Source organism: Rattus rattus, chromosome 2, assembly GCF_011064425.1.
Source record: "Rattus rattus isolate New Zealand chromosome 2, Rrattus_CSIRO_v1, whole genome shotgun sequence".
Lineage (NCBI taxonomy): Eukaryota > Metazoa > Chordata > Mammalia > Rodentia > Muridae > Rattus > Rattus rattus.
The window spans coordinates 100,312,296-100,329,346 of record NC_046155.1 but is presented as its reverse complement, the minus strand read 5'-3'; the positions used below and the strand labels follow the sequence as shown (position 1 = coordinate 100,329,346).

The following is a 17,051-nucleotide window of genomic DNA, read 5'->3' as shown; positions in this document are numbered from 1 at the left end:
CAATAAACACAGAACACATCATCAGTGGGCAGCTTCATGTTTTAAAAGGCCATATAGGGGTTGGGGATTTAGCTCAGTGGTAGAGCGCTTGCCTAGGAAGCGCAAAGCCCTGGGTTCGGTCCCCAGCTCCGAAAAAAAGAACCAAAGAAAAAAAGGCCATATAAAATTATTGATAGAGTACTGGTCTATATGCTATATGCCAATCTATATTTGCATTCTAACATTAGATATTTTATGTCTTTATATTAAATATAATCTATATATCTTTATAATTTTATCCAGGAAGAAAACTTCTTCCCAGTGGGGAAGAGTTAAAATCTTTACTTTTTTATGGTTTAGATAAAGTCAGCTCATGCTCTAGTGCTGTGCTGAGTTCTAACCTGTCAATCTTTTTTTTTTTTTTTTTTTTTTTTTTGGTTCTTTTTTCGGAGCTGGGGACCAAACCCAGGGCCTTGTGCTTCCTAGGCAAGCACTCTACCACTGAGCTAAATCCCAACCCCTAACCTGTCAATCTTAAGTTATTGGTAGAAGCAAGATTAGTGCTGCTAATAGTGGGTCTTAAAAACCAGCTCGTGATTTAATCAAGCACCAATTCCTAATACAAAGTACATCAACTAACAAAATTAATATCTAGGGAGTTTTTTTACGTGGATAGGCTGGGTGGTGGTGTACACTTTTAGTTCCAGCTCTCAGGAGGCGGAGGCAGGTAAATCTCAGAGTTTAAGGCCAGCCTGGTCTACAGAGTGAGCCAGGGCTGTACAGTGAAACTTGAAACTTGCCTTGAAAAACAACAACAGAAAAACCCAAAGCAGTGGATGCTGCTTGAGTAATGACATCAAAAATTGTCCTCTGGGGTGTGCATGTGTGTTTTGTGTTTGTGTGCATATGTATATGTATATACATATATACACATTTATACACACGTAATATTTATATATTTAAAAAAGGCAAGAAGGCTGGGGTTGGGGATTTAGCTCAGTGGTAGAGCGCTTGCCTAGGAAGCGCAAGGCCCTGGGTTCAGTCCCCAGCTCCGAAAAATAAAAAAAAGAAAAAAAAAAAAAAAGCAAGAAGGACAAAACTCAAGTTTCAGGATATTGGAAACCTTGTATCAGAGGGAGCTGGGAGAATAAGAAAAGAACACATAGTTGAATAAGTAATTTTAGTTGATTCCTTCTGTGTTGACTCGTTGTTTCAGTGGTTGAGTATTAACTGAAAAGGGTAAGAAACATGACAAATGCAAGCGAAAGTATGTATATTACATAAAGTACAGTGTCTTTGGCATGAAAGAGAATTGAAGTGACTCCCTGGAGAATGCTGTATTAAGGAAACACACCGGGGCTGTTGTTGAGTAGCAGAAGTATGTAGTTTTAAGGTTGCCATGGGAGCTTTAAAAAGTAGTGTTTATGTTATGCCAGAACATGGTGGAGTTGAGAGATAAGGCTTATGTTTCTCTCCAACTGAATACAATTTTGTTCTTCACTAATGCAGGTGAAGTGTCACATAGGCAGTCTAGCCTATGTGCCCCCCCCAAGTAGAAAAACTAGTCTTGTTCTCCTAAATGAGAATTTCCATCAGGGACTATTGGCATTTTAGGCCAGTTATTCTTTGTGTGCTGAGGAGAGCTGGCAGTGCTGTGTACCTCAAAATGTCAGGTGTTTTAGTCAGGGTTCTTTAGAGTAACAATTTATAGAATGAATCTCTCTCTATATAAAGGGGATTTATTAGAATAGCTTACAGGCTGTAGTCCAGCTAACCTAACAATGGCTGCCTATGAAAAAAAGTCCAGTAATTGAGTTCAGTCCATGAGGCTGGGTGTCTCAGCTGGTCTTCAGTACTCACTGGAATCCAGCAGAAGTCAGCTCTAATGCCAGTGAAGGAATGGACTTGCTGTGGAGGGCAGGAGCAAGCAGGCAAAGAGCAACAACTTCCTTCTTCCATGTCCTATATATAGGCTTCCAGCAGCAGGCATGCCCAGATTAGAGGTGAGTTTTCCCACCTCAAGTGTTTAGATTACAGGTGAGTCTTCACGAGTCAAAGATCCAGATTAGAGCGGATTATCCGAGTTCAAATGATTTAATTAAGCAACAATCCTTCACTGGTTTGCCCAGACATTTTGGGGTTTTAGTTAATTCCAGATGTAGTCAAGTTGTTAACCAAGGATAGAGTCGTATCAGGTATCCGAGCCTCTACCCACTCATACAGCGCCTTTCAGAAGATGTCCAGGATCGTCTCCTTTCAGAAGATGCCCAGGATCGTCTCCTTTCAGAAGATGCCCAGGATCGTCTCCTTTCAGAAGATGCCCAGGATCGTCTCCTTTCAGAAGATGCCCAGGATCGTCTCCTTTCAGAAGATGCCCAGGATCGTCTCCTTTCAGAAGATGCCCAGGATCGTCTCCTTTCAGAAGATGTCCAGGATCATCTCCTTTCAGAAGATGTCCAGGATCGTCTCCTTTCAGAAGATGTCCAGGATCGTCTCCTTTCAGAAGATGTCCAGGATTGTCTCCAGGCTTTGCAGTGCGGGACACAGGGAAGACCCCTGGGAAGCACAGGAGACCCTGATGAGAAGAAGCTCTGCTCTGCACTCAAGTAGCAGGGATGCCTCCAGTCTGAGATGATGGCAAGCAGGGAGGCCACTGACCTCTTGGGATCACTTGCTGTCTGTAGTTTAGGAGCTTAGGTCTTGTTTTTCATGGTCAAAGAGGTGTTAGATCAAATTCACTACTTGGAATAGGATGTCACTGTTTCCTGTTTCTAAATACTGTCATTTTTCATTTCCAGCAACAATACAAATACTTAAGTTACTTGTAGTTTACATTTGATAATCATTACCCAGAAAGGCTTTTTCTTGCCTAGGCATGCAGTAAGTACTTCCCTGGTGACAAGCAGGGTTGAACACTACAAAGCAGACGTGCTGTGAGGAAGGGGTATGGCTCAGTGGAAGAGTGCCTATCATGTACAAAGCTGTGGCTCTAATGATTGTTCCTGACAAGTAACAACAAGGAAGTGGGCCGATGAGGTGGCTCTGTGAGAGCTGAGGCCTGATGACCCAATAGTGGATACTCTAGAAAAGCAGCCAGTGCTCTTAACAGCTAAACCATCTCTCCATCTACTCTGTGTGTGTGTGTGTGTGTGTGTGTGTGTGTGTGTGTGTGTGTGTGTGTGTTGGGCGGGGGGGGGCTGTGCGCCCACACACATACAAATACTCTTTTTTAATTATTGATTATTTTGTGTTTTAGTGTTTTACTTGCATGTATGTGTACCACATGCCCATGGAGGCCACAAGAGGGCACCAGATGCCCTGGAATTGGAGTTACAGGCAGTTGTGAGCTGCCAGGTGGATGCTGGGAAGTAAGCCTAGGTCATCTGAAAAAGTAGCAAGTGCTCTTAACCTTTAAGCCATCTTTCCAGGCTCAAAACCTGATTCTTAATTACTTTTTTCTCAAAAGCCTTAGGAAATTGCTATCTCCCACCTGCCACAGTGGCTTCTACTTCAGATCTCCTTAATGGCTGCCTGTGTCCTTGGATCTCATGTCCTTTAAAAGCCTCCTTTTGTTGGTCATTTCACCATCTAACCTCCCCTGCCTTTCAGGGTTCCTCCACACACTGATGGTAGGGAGGCTGCCAGGGACACAGCAGATCTGGACAGGAAGCCTCCTCCAGGTCAGACTGGCTTTCTGGCTTCTCTGTGGCTCAGTTTGCATCATCTCTTCAGATTCTAACATTGCTTACTCCTTAGCTCCCTCAGGGATGTTAGGGGAAAGGAGAAGTGTATGCCTGGAAAAGTATCTATGCTATTTTTAAAGATCTCCAAGGAGCTTTCATCACTTCTGTCTGTTACCAAATATAGTTTGTTTTCAGGCCCCACCCCCTAAACAGCTGCTGCTTCTGGGGCGATGAGCAGCAGCAGGCTTTTCTACCTGGGACTCTGTAGAGTAATGTAGGGTTTTTCCCCTAAAGACCTAGGCATTAAGAGGACTACTTGGATCCCATTTCTATGAGAAGGAAATGCAATGAAACAGCCTTCAGCTGTCGTACACATTGGCCCACTTGCAAGCTGTCTTCCACCATAGGCTCTTCTACCTTTTCCTCAAAGACCAACATGCCGTACATGAGAGAGCATGGGCCTGAAAGATACCATTAGACAAAGATCATATAATGCCTCCCTTGGGAAGCTTTTATTGGTTCGCCCCACTGTGAGTGAAGTGCTCTCTTGTGTACTTTGTTGACCATCAGGGCTTATGCCATTCTAGAGCTTTTTTTATTGTTTTTTTTTTTTTTATTTACATTTCAAATGTTATTCTCCTTCCTGGTTTCCCCTCCACAAACCCCCATCCCATCCCCCCTCCCACCTGCTTCTATGAGGATGCTCACCCACCCACCCACTAGAACTTACTTTGAATTAGTTAAGTTTTTGTTTTTCTTCAATAGAGGCTCTATTATTCATGTTGCATTCCCATGCTAACTAAATTAGCATGTTGTTCAGTAAGTGTTTTTGCCGCTTGACTATTTGGAGAGGGGACAGCTTGGGAAAGAAGCCATAGTTCTAAGTAAGATACCAGTCTTAGGACAGTGCTAGTAAATTCAGCACCCCTCTAAAAGACAAGAGTTGGACCCAGATGTACAAAGGACACAAGATTTTTTTATTTTTTTAATTTTTTTCGGAGCTGGGCTAGGCAAGCACTCTACCACTGAGCTAAATCCCCAACCCCACAAGATTTTTTTAAAGATCAATAGTATATGATAGTGAAGTGATGGTTGCCTCTGGAAATAAAGATGGACATTTGCTAAGGGTGCTAACCACTTCTCTACACTATAGACTATTCTAACAAAATACAGTCTTGCCAAGTCATAGATATGACTGGATGCATCTGCTTATTGGCCCTATAGAAGACTTTCTAATGGTCAGCCTTTTCTGGGTCCTTTCCCATGCTTAACATCCAGTGTTTTCAGCTGCTTTTACAGGATTCTATTTCCAGATGTTTTATAACCCTGGTAACTCGTATGGTCATGCTACTTTGCCAGTGTTCTTAGACCCAATGCTTAGACCCAATGCCAAGGCCCCAGTGCCAGAGCAGAGAACTCTTGAGTGAGCTTTTAGTTAGGCAGCCTGAGGTCGCCATGGCTCTTGGGCAGTGGTCTTGACAACTGAAAGCCCAGAACACATTTTTCATGTGCCTCTCTTAAGTCACTCTTAATATCCTATGCTGGGGCAGTCTGGAGGTTTCTTTGCTTCATGTTAAGCGTATTGATTGATGGACATCCCATCTACAACCCTAGAAATGGCTGTTCATTCTCAGTTGTGTTCTTTGTATTTCCATGGTGATTGGCTGCATCTTTGCTCTGCCCTAAGCTATTTGCTGTCCATAATTTAGTAAGCAAGTATTTTGTGCTTTTAGGCATTTAGAGATCATGGTATCTTGACTGAATTGTTAATATTTAATTGTTAATAACTCATTTCTTAATTCTCTCTAATTAGCGTTGCCCACAACCTATTTAGTTCCTTTGTTTGGCAGAATTCTACAAAGTACAAGTTCTTCAGCACTGAGATTTTTTTTCAGCCTTTGACGTGTTCGTGTTGATTTGTTCTGGTGGTACCTTGTCCTACATTATATGTGAAAACCATGTGTTTTATGACACATCATTGTGTAGTGCATATTCTTTGTGAAATTCGGAGCAAAACCCAGGTTCAGCGACTAATAGTTTCCCCTGCCCCCACTCACTTTACTACTGTGCAACAACAGGCACTATTTCTCCTGTGTGCCCTTTAGACTTTTGCTGCTCCCAAATTCACTCTTATTGGGAACCCATTTTCTACCTGGTTTTTCCAGAAAGATTTTTCATTTTTTGGTTTTGTTTTTGGTTTTGTTTTTACTTCCTCCATACTTTTAAAGTTTCTAGCCAGGTGATGCCTTTAGTCTCAGCACTCAGGAAGCAGAGGCAGGTGGATCCCTGTGAGTTTGAGACTGGAGTAGTCTGTAGAGTGAGTTTCAGAACAGCCAAGGCCACATACACAGAGAAACCCTGTCTTGAAAAACAAGCAAACAAATACATGCAGGAACTGTGAAGACCAAAGGTGCTTCTTCCCAGTGTCAGTGTGGGTGTAGGTGTTCAAGCCCTAGCTTGGTTTGCGGTTGTTTGGTACAGTGTCCCTTCTTACTGTCTCTCAGGCCAGCACCTGCATCCTAGTTTAGGTAGCCATTTGTTGGTACATTCTGTTGTGTCTGTACTTTTAATCTGAGGCTGGACTGTGTCAGAGTGCTTCACTACAGGGTCAGTTGTGGGTTCCAGTGCAGTAGAATTGAGACTCAGGCTGTGTGCTTCACTCACTAGCACCTTTGGGCCCACCAAACAAACTCGAATGATGGGTCTTGCTCACCACTTTATTCTCTATACACGGCCTTGAACATGGGCGCTCACACATACTAGGCAAGCACTTTACACCTGATCTGCATCCCTTGCCTTCTCTCCGTGTTAATCTATAAAATAATACTGAGACACTAAGGCAGGGACTTGGGAAGGTGGTTCAGTGATTACATGTTTGTCTGGCAAGCACAAGGACCTGAGTTTGGATCCCCAGTCTCCAAATGGAAGCCAGGGGTGCCAGATTGTTTCTGAAACCCTAAAGTTGGGTATGGAGATAAATGGATCTCTGAGGACCACTGACTAGGCAAAAAAGTGAGCTTCAGGTTCATTGAGACTCTGATCAGAGAATAAGGCAGAAGAGAAGATAGGGGAAGATACTGGGTGTCAGTCTCTGGCTTTCTCCATGCTTATATCCCAGCATGCAATCCCACACACATACACATCCCACACACATACACACACATTAAGGTATTAAGAACAAAGGCTTCAATATGTATGAAAATGTATCAAGATGGGCAGGAACAGTTCCTAGCATGTACAACATCCAGGGTTCCATTCCCAGCATTCCATACAGCAGGTAGAACAATCCCAGCACTAGGGAGATGGAGACAAGGGGATTAGGGAGTTCAAGATCAGCCTGGCTAAATGAGACCCCGACTCAAAACAGTTATCGTGAAACCCATCACTCTGTATATGAACTGAATGTGTGTGTGTATGTGTGTGTGTGTGTCTATATCTATATCTATATGTATATCTATATCTATATACTGCATGTGAGGAGTAGCTATAGACTAGTCAGCTCAAGCTCCATCCAGGCTTTACTGCCCACTATAGCAACAACAGTCTTGTGGCTCATGAAAGCTTGGAGTGTGCTGTCAATACACATCTAACTTCAAAGCCAAGAAAAAGAAAATGCTGTATTAAAATTTTTAGTATTTTGTGGTTGGGAACGTGTCTCACAGGTAGTATATACTGTGTTTCGTGTACAGGACCCTAGGTTCACTACCTAGAGCTAACTTTAATATTTTGTGCATATTGAATTTAAATTAATATCATTTATTTCTTTTTAATGTACAAAATAGAAGTCATTTGTTTGTTTTTCTATTTATTGAAACAGGATCTTACTATGTAGCACAGGCTGACCTCAAACTCAAAACTCTCAGGAATTTGCCTGCCTCTGCCTCCTGAGTGCTAGGTTTAAAGGCATGCCACCCTGCTGGGCTGTGAGAACTGTTGTGCTTTGGTGCTCTTTATGTAACAAACACAAGGTAATGCTCTGCAGGAAGGGGAAGAGAAGCAGTGGGGCTGGGCTGAGTACTGGGGACCAAAGCTAGGGTCTCAGTGCTCAGCAGCACTCTACTGCTGAGCTACACTTACCTCAGGCCGCTTTCACTGTTTTAAGACAGGCCCTGACGATGGGCCTCTCCGCTAGGGAATTTTACTTCAGTCTAGTCTTCCTTTGCTTTTAATTTATTTGTCCAAATTTGCCGATACCTTTTGTGTACCAGTACCCGGCACTGTGCTGTGCGCAGTAAATAGTTGAATATTGCTAGTCACTACCCAAGAGTAATTCAGAGCCCGTCTCAGGTAGATGAGCACTGAGGTGACGGTGGAAGGAAAACGCTTTGGGGCACTAGGAATTACAACTAATTCTGATCGGCCGGGAGACCAAAGGTTTCACATGTGCTGGAAGGCAGAAAGGGAGGCAGGAAAACTGTAGCCCAAAGGGAACAGCTTGACTTGAAAGTATAGGGGATTGGGCCAGTCGGTTCTATCTAGGTGTCTTCTGTTTTTCCTTATAGGTGTGGGAAACTAACAAAGAGGTTGGAAAAGTCGGGTAAGAGATCGCAAGAACTCAATGAAAAGGAAAGACTGTATCTAGGACATAGTTTAATGAAGGATACAGTGGGAGAGTCAAGCCTGGTGTCAGCTTTGTAATTTTGGTCACCCTAGTTGAGTTATGCTTACAAAAAGTTGAAATGTGACTGGGTGTGGTGGCACATGTCTTTAATCTCAGCACCTAGAAGGCATAGGCAGACAAATCCATGTGTGTTCCAAGCCGGGTAGGGCCACATAGTTGAGATCTGTTTCAAAACCACAGCAGCATTGGGCTAAGCATGCGACCTTCGGGACAGGAGCTGCCGAGGGAGCTGGCTAGAGCTGAAGTGCCTGTGTTTGTGTTTCAGATGGTGACCCTTTTTCAGATGTGGGTTGTTCCCCTCTATTTCACAGTGAAGCTGCATTGGTGGAGGTTCTTGGTGATCTGGATCTTCTTCTCTGCTGTCACAGCCTTTGTCACCTTCCGAGCCACACGGAAGCCTCTGGTACAGACAACCCCAAGGTGAGAATTCAGGAAAGGAGAAGAACCTGCTTTCTTCCTTTTTTAAGATTTAATTTTAAAAATTTGATGTGTTTTGAGTGTTTTGTCTGTGAGTATGGTAAGTGTACTGCTTGCATGCATGTAGCGCCCACAGAGGCCAGAAGAGGGCACTAGATGACCTGGAAGTTACAGACTTGTGACCTGTGATGTATAAACTAAATTTGGGTCTCCAACAAAGCCAGTAGACGCTCTTAATCTCTGAGCCTTCTCTCCAGCCCCCAGGCCTGGATTTCTTGAAGCAAATGAGCTGGGAGAAAGATGAATTTCTAATGAAAGCAAAGGTTTTTTTTGTTTGTTTGGTTTTTTTTTTTGTCTGCCAAAGTGAGTTGGTGCAGGGCCTCTCTAAAACAAGCTGATTGGGAGAGCCTCTCCCCTAGATCCACAGGTTCAGATATTTCCCTGTTCTTCACTTGATGCTATACGTCAAGACCTGTTGGTGTTTCAGACACACACACACACACACACACACACACACACACACACACACACACACGCACAGAGAGAGAGAGAGAGAGAGAACACAAATAAGCCTTTGTGATCACTGCAGTCTCATTTCAATATCCTTTTCAGTAACCCTTCTCCGAGCTCTGAATTGGATTTCCCATTGTATTTTCTATTAAGACCCTGCAGTTTGCCATCACAGTTTACAACAAAATGTTATTTTGAGTATTTGTCTTCCCAACTAAGCTATGAGATCAGGACCCACACCCCTGTGCTGGTCACTGTATATCCAGGCCTTGCCACGGGGTCTGGCACATATTAGATTACACTGGCTTTGTGCTGAATGAATGAAATCAGTAAATTTGCAGTTTTGTGATGATAATACTTCCTTTCTATGTAAGAGAGCTACTATCTCTATAGTTCTTTGTTTTACCCGAATGTATTTCTTGTTCGTTCAGTCCTCCCAACTAGCTTGTGAGGTCTTTTAAGATCCATACCTGACAGAAAAAGATATTTTTCTCATTCATTCATTCATTCATTCATTCATTTGACAAGCACCTGCTATGTGCCAGGCCCTTTGCTGAGCGCTGGGGATAGCATGGTCCCTGCCCTCAAGGAGTGCTCCGTTTACTGGAAGAGAGGGTGGAGAAAGCACCCGTTGGAGTGCATTTGGTGCCGTGAGAGGTGCCCATGGGCTTAAGCCTGTGAGGTGAGCTGGTCATCCTGACTGGGTCCCCCGGCTTGCAGACTGCGTTGTGTGCTTGTGTGCCCTGTTTACTGCACCTGTCTTTCTCACCTGCGAGTGTCACTGAGAGTGGCGATGGGGATCCGAAGCCTCTCCCTGGCACCTTTCCCGGCCAGGAGAGTGGCACAGGAGCTAATGTCCAGTGCACATGAGGTTGTACACTGGGCATGGTTGTGAGCACTTAGACCTCACCTTTCCATGCCTGGAACTTTCATCCCTAAATGTGTGATAAATGCTCAACTTCACATAAAGTGATTTTCCAAATAAAAAACACACTCTCACATGTGACTGACAAAGTGCTGGGCATGGTGCTATAGGCATGAGTCTCAAGGAGACATGTTAGTGAGTTTGAGGTCAGACTTGGGCTGCAGTGAACCAGTTCAAGGACAGCTTGGGTTACATATAATGAGATAATTCAGCCAGTAAAGATGCTTCTTGCTTAAGCCTGCTGACCTGTTTGATCCCCAGAACACAAATAAAGGTAGGAGAGCACCCACTCCAAAGTTGCCCTCTGACCTCTACGTATGCGCCACACTTACATGAAGTTACCAGTGGCAAACACTATTAACATCTAGCTAAAAACGATTGAAATATTATTAGTAATGTGAAAGATTGTCTTATGTAAATAACATTGATGGTGGGTACTTCTTAGTTTTATAAATGCTACATTTACTCATGTAACTTTAATGAATATATTATAAGAAATAGACTTTATACACCTCACCTCACCACACCACACTACACCACAGCACAGTGAGAAAGAAAGCTTGCTTTTCCCATTTGTGCAAAGAAGTGAACTTACTTGGGAAATATGATTTCACTTATCTGAGTTTATTCACTAAAAGCTTACTAATCCAAGATTAATATTAGAAGACCATTAGGAATCCAATAATTAAAATCCCATGTCTTTTCTACTGTCTTTTTCCCTTATGATCATTGTAAACACTACATAGCATAGCCATGTGTGGTTTTGCTTGCAATCCTACAATATGGCTGAGGCCTTTCCCTAGCCTGAGCAGTCTGGTTAGCCAAGTGTCCATCCTTGGGTCTAGGAGAGATGCAGTGAGTCAGCGCTCAGGAAGAAAGAAAGCTTGACCTAGTTATCCAAGCAAAGTACTAAACTGCTCATTTGTTACCACCTCAGGATGGTTAATGATTGAATTAGGGTTACTGTTGCTGTAATAAAACACCATGACCAAAGCAACTTGTGGAGGAAAGGGTTTATTTGGCTTATACTTCCATCAAAGAAGTCAGGACAGGAGCTCAAGCAGGGCAGGGACCTGGAGACAGAAGCTGATACAGAGGCAGTGGAGGAGGACTGAGTACTGCCCTGTTCCCATGGCTTGCTCAGCCTGCTTCCTTATAGAATCTACAACTCCCAGCCCAGGCACGGATCTATAGAGACAGTAGACTGGTCTCTTCCCCCATCAATCACTAATTAAGAAAATGCCAACGCCCTATAGGCTTGCCTACAGCTGATCTTATGGAAGCATTTTCTCAATCGAGGTTCCCTCTTCTCAGGTGACTGTAGGTTATATCAGTTTGATATAATGCCATCCAGCTCAGTGACTCCTGGTGTCAGGGTCCACTTGCAGCATTTATAGAGGTCTGGTTCTTACACAGATTCATCTCTCCTTCCTGACTCCAGCTGGAGTTCACCATTCAGATTCCACATTGCTCATCACTGAGCCGTGGGTACATGGCTTACCCTCAACGTTGTAAAAAGCCCTACTCTGCCCCACCAACACAAAGCATACACATTAATTCAGGGGTATTGTTTGAGTGCCTTTCTCATTTCTTCTATAAAGAAATATGTCATTTCAGAAGCAGATTAACGAGATGTCATTCCTGTATTATTTCCATATGGACAGGAGCAAAGTTGTAGTCAGAGAAACCAGACCCAGGCACAAAGTCTGTAGCCAGTTCTATTTCTACTTCATCCGCTCATGTCTGTGCTGACAACAGCCTTTTCATGCTGTGTTCTGAAGGTTTTTGGTTTTTTTACTTCCTTACCCAACTTAAATTTACGAGGGCAGAACTGGCTTAGGTCAGCTGTGCCTTATTTTTAGAGGGTTTTTTTGGGGGGAGTGGGGGTTGGGGGTAGGTCCACAAAGCTACAAATCATTCTTGGGATATGATGATTTAGGGGTGTTTCTACAATTGAGGGTGTAAACAGCTTTGATAGTAACTGAGTTGCCCAACAAATCCTGAACATTGAACTTGATGTCCCATGGAAGTGAGAAGAAGGGTTTCTGGTGAGTGAGTGGCCTTGAGGCCACCGTTCTGTGCCAGCTGTACTAACTCTTTATTTCCTTCCTTCCAGGTTGGTTTATAAATGGTTCCTGCTAATCTATAAGATCAGCTATGCCACTGGCATTGTTGGCTACATGGCTGTCATGTTTACCCTCTTTGGTCTTAACTTATTATTCAAGTGAGTACCTTTGCTTTTACATTTTTTTTATGTATTTGGGGAGGAATGGCTAGAAGTCTGGGTACTAAGAAAGAGAACGTGGCACTGGGTAGCGCCCTCTGTGCCATTTTGCTGGCAGAAAGTGTCTGAATATCAAGAAAGGCAAGAGTCCCAAAACATTGTATTTTCCAGCAATTGGTATTCAGTGGAAGAGTTTAACAAGAGTAACTGTAAAAACCAGTTTCCCATAATTGTATCCCCTAAGAATAGTTTTCATCTTTGTACACTACTCTGCCTGACTAGACCAGGGATTAGTAAACTTTACCCTTCCGTTCAAATCAGCCTGTCATGTGGTATAATGAAACAGGTTTTTTTCATTTGTAGTCCAGACTGACCTCAGATTTGGGTTCCTCCTGCTCAGCCTTCTCCATGCTGCGATCATAGGCTTGTACCACCCACACTTAGAACATAGTCATTCACGTAATTTGTTAATTGTCTGAAACTGATTTTGCACTCAAGCAACAACAGAGTTGAATAGTAGTGACAGAGACTAATTGGGCCATAAAATCTAAAATATTTATATGGTCCTTAACAGAAAAGGTTTGCAGATTCTTAGGCTAGACAGCTCACCCCTGGGAGCTTAACCAGCCACGATGGCAAGGATATACACAGGTCCACCTAGAAGGATACAAGAGAGAAAGCACAACACAGAGCACTACAGGGACCTTCATGTAGTCTGACAACCCAGGGGTGAGAGACTGAGTCCTCACTGATGAATGGGGGCAACACCTTGGCCTAGAAGCCCCACCCCTCCAGGAACACATTCTGCCCCATGAGTATCTCAGTCCACAGGTAGAACCACCTGTAGTGTGGCTACCCTTCCATGCTTGCCAGACTTCAGGGAAGTAGTTCTAGAATGGTATCTAGAAGTAGTCCTGCTCCATTGTTGGTCATGTGGGTCCTGTCATTTAGTACTGTTGTGGTCAGCATGTCTTTTGTTCATAAGGGCACAGCCCTAGCAATGAGGGCGTGTTGCTTGTTGCTTCCTATTGTCATAGGCCTTCTAGGTTTGCACTAGGTTTCAGGCCATCCTACCACAGATAAGCTGATGTCGAGCAGTCCTGAGCAAGGTTAGAGACTGGAGGTGCAGTGATCCAGTAGGCCAGGACAGGGTGAAGTATGGTTACCTAGATGAAGTAATTAATATTCACTGTGGGCTGTAGGTCAAGAACAGTCCCGAGCCAGACCTGGTGATGTGTGCCTATAATCCCAGTTACTCATATTTCTTAGCAGAAATATTCACCCTGGCTCAAACTTAAAAGTTAAGAACGGTTTGGGGATTCAGCTTTAGTGGTAGAAGGCCTAGATGGGCAAAGTGAAGAAAAAGAGGAGTCCCATGTGTGGGGCAGGGACTAAAGATCAAGTCTTAATTATAACTGGGAAGACTTAGTTACTGTTCTAGTGCTGTGAAAAGGCACCATGACCAAGGCAACTCTTATGAAGCGTTTAGTTGGGAGCTGTTTACAGTTGTAGAGGGTAGTCCATTTACTCCATTAATTATTATGACAGGTATGGTGCTAGACCAGTAGCTGAGAGCTTTATATTCCTGGTCTGTAGACAGCAGGGCAGAGAGCAAGAGCGAGAGCAAGCGAGAGAGGGAGAGGAAGAAGAAGAGAGGGAGAGGGAGGAGACAGACAACTAGCTTGGGCTTTTAAAATCTCAGAGCCCACCCCCAGTGACACACCTCTTCTAACAAAGCCACACCTCCTAATCCTTCCCAAACAGTTTTACCAGCTGGGGACCAAGCATTCAAATATAGGAGCCTTTGGAGGCCATTCTCATTCAAACTACCACAGTCACTAGCCTCTCAGTACAAATAAACCTAAGTAATGTGTTATAGAGTGAGTGCACACTCCTAGAATTTTTTTCTTCCAGGAGGAAAATAGGATAGAAGAATAAACAGGCTCCAGAAAGGCTTAGGATTCATCCCTTTAGACTCTAAAGCATGTCTTCAACAGAGCTATGTAAATGTATTTTTATTCTCCTGAAGTCATCATCATCTGGAGGCTTCCTGTCTCAGTCTGCTAACCTAGATCTAACCCTGGAAGCTTCAAGCCTTTGTACAATCTTCTCTTGGCCAAGAATGTTTTCAGCCTCTGAAATTTACTGCTGAATAACCTTACCCTTTCCTAGGTCTTTCTGATCTCAGGCTAACTGATTCAGTTTTGCTTCTCTCTCAGACTCTCCTGAATTTCTCTGCTTGGCCTTAAACTAACTCTGGCAATCTGTTCTAATCTTTTGGCTCCTTTCCATTCTCTGGCTTGTTCTGTCTTCGCCTGTGGTTAGCTTGTTTCTCTCTGTAAACTTTTTTACTATAACTGTTCAGTCAAACTGCCACCTTCCTTTTTCTTTTCTTTTCTTTCTTTCTTTTTTTTTTTTTCTTTTTTCTTTTTTTCGGAGCTGGAGACCGAACTCAGGGCCTTGTGCTTGCTAGGCAAGCGCTCTAACACTGAGCTAAATCCCCAACCCCCACCTTCCTTTTTCTTAACTGCCCCTTAAGTAGCTTCCCTTTCTCTCTTCTCGTGAGAGTTGGGTATATCCAATTCTTTCAAATCTTTCTCTGAGGACTTTGTCTGCCACTTAATTAGACATCACTTTGAAACATGGGTGTTTCTACAAACTAACTTTACCCTCTTTGTGTGTGATTAAAGGCGTGTATAAGGGCTTGTCTGTGCAGTCAGAGGGACTAAGTGTATTCTCAGGGATGAGCCACACCACAACTAGCAACAGATTTTTTTAATAAATAACACAATCTCAGGTTATACAGTACGATCAAATACCCGCAATAAGAAAGAAAAAAGTTCACCATCTTGAGTATTTTAATTCTATGTTTATGAATGTTTTGCATGCATGTGTACATGCAACAGCCTAGAGAGGCCAGAGCAGAGCCTTGAATTCCTTAGAGCTGGTGTTTCTAGCTCTGAAACTGAGCCCTAGTGTTCTGAGGAACAGTCAGTGCTCCTGACTGTGAGCACTGGACTCTTAGGCTGCTGATTAGGTTGGTTGGGGTAAATGAGCGATAACTAAATCAGGAAGTTAATACTGCAAGGCCGATAAGCAGATCCTTTCTGTGAGAATTATATCTTAGAACTATAAGTCAATACATAGAGTTAGTTCTTTGTAAAAATATGTTAGCAAACATAGTTTTTGACAGTATAGACTCTAAACTGTACAATATTGGTCCTTGGAGTTTTAAAACTGTTACTAGAATCCATATTTTCTTAGTAAATAGGCTTGACCCAAAATTTAACTTTGATGACATTATACCATGTATGTACTTACAGAGCTATTCTATAGTAACAAATATGTAAATACTTACTAATTTTATACATCCCCCAAAACTGTATTTGATTAACTCTTTTTTTAGAAGGCCAAATGTAAATATAGTAGGTTACATGGGAGCGTAGAGAAAACCTAAGCTGTTACGTGCAGTATTTACAGGTAAAGAGAGAAAATGCCTACCCTGTCATGTGCTGCTTCCCTGGAGGCCCAAGGGCACATTTCACATAGGTGGGATACTTTGTGCAATTGCTGCCAGTTCACGCATTCCTAAAAGAGAGTCCGCTAGCAGCAGATAGAGGGTCATTTTAGTCTGCCTTGGATCTACCCAGGTCATAACTGTCCTGCCTGCCCATGGATGTTCAGCCACGTCAGTTTGCCGCTCAAGAGTTGTTGGATCTGTGCATAGTTTACTGACACTTGCCTTCGCTTTCGAGCAATCCAACTGGGTTTAGGCTTTACTTTGAGTGTCCTTAAGCAGTAATGCAAAGCAGTTGTATCTCAGGGCAGGCCTTACTGCCATGCTGCTTCCCCTGCAGGATTAAACCAGAAGATGCAATGGATTTTGGTATCTCTCTTCTCTTCTATGGCCTCTACTATGGAGTTCTTGAGCGGGACTTTGCAGAAATGTGTGCAGACTATATGGCATCAACCATAGGGGTAAGCTCATCTCTGCTTTGTTTTTATTTTTATTTTATTTTATTTTGTTTCATTTTGAGATAAGGTCTTACTGTGTATGTAGCCCTGACTGGATCCTTGGACGCAGAATTCTCCTGCCTCAGACTCTTGAGCACTAGGATTACATGTTCATACCACCATACCCTGTTATCTGTGCTCTTAACACTCCTCCTCGTTAACCTCCAAATTGTTCAGACTAGCATCAGATCCTTGACGCAAGGCACTAAGATGAGCTAAGCCACATAAAACTTTGAGTCAACATAGGAAAGAAATGATTTACCCAGTCAAATTTGTTAAGTTACATTCACTTAACAAATGCTTTTTTTTTTTTTTTTTTTTTTTTCGAGCTGAGGACCAACCCAGGGCCTTTGCGCTTGCTAGGCAAGCGCTTTACCACTGAGCTAAATCCCCAACCCTAACAAATGCTTTTTCAATGCTTCGTATGTGCCTGGACCCTGTACTGTATGCTGGGCAAGGTACCTGAAAATAAAACATGTACCCTGAGGAACTATTGGTAGTTCATTCTGCTAGTGAAGAGGTAGTTATTTTGCTCAGTGGTGTAGCCACTGGGAACTTTTCCAAGGGTCAGTGACCCATTATTTATACAGATATCACTAATTAAACTCAGTGAGTCCTACACATAAAATCTGAATATAAAAGTAAAGTAGGCCCTTGCCCCAAATAACTCTACTCACT

At 43.1% G+C, this 17,051-nt stretch overlaps 1 protein-coding gene across 1 annotated transcript in view; it reads left to right on the top strand.

Annotated features, from left to right (window-relative positions):
- Positions 1-17,051, top strand: part of Rnf121 (ring finger protein 121) — a 55,855-nt gene that overhangs the window by 30,795 nt on the left and 8,009 nt on the right. Inside the window, exons 4-6 of the mRNA XM_032893121.1 lie at positions 8,549-8,703; positions 12,252-12,359; positions 16,217-16,337. Of these exons, the coding sequence (XP_032749012.1) occupies positions 8,549-8,703; positions 12,252-12,359; positions 16,217-16,337 (384 nt within the window). The remainder of the gene's footprint in view (positions 1-8,548; positions 8,704-12,251; positions 12,360-16,216; positions 16,338-17,051) is intronic.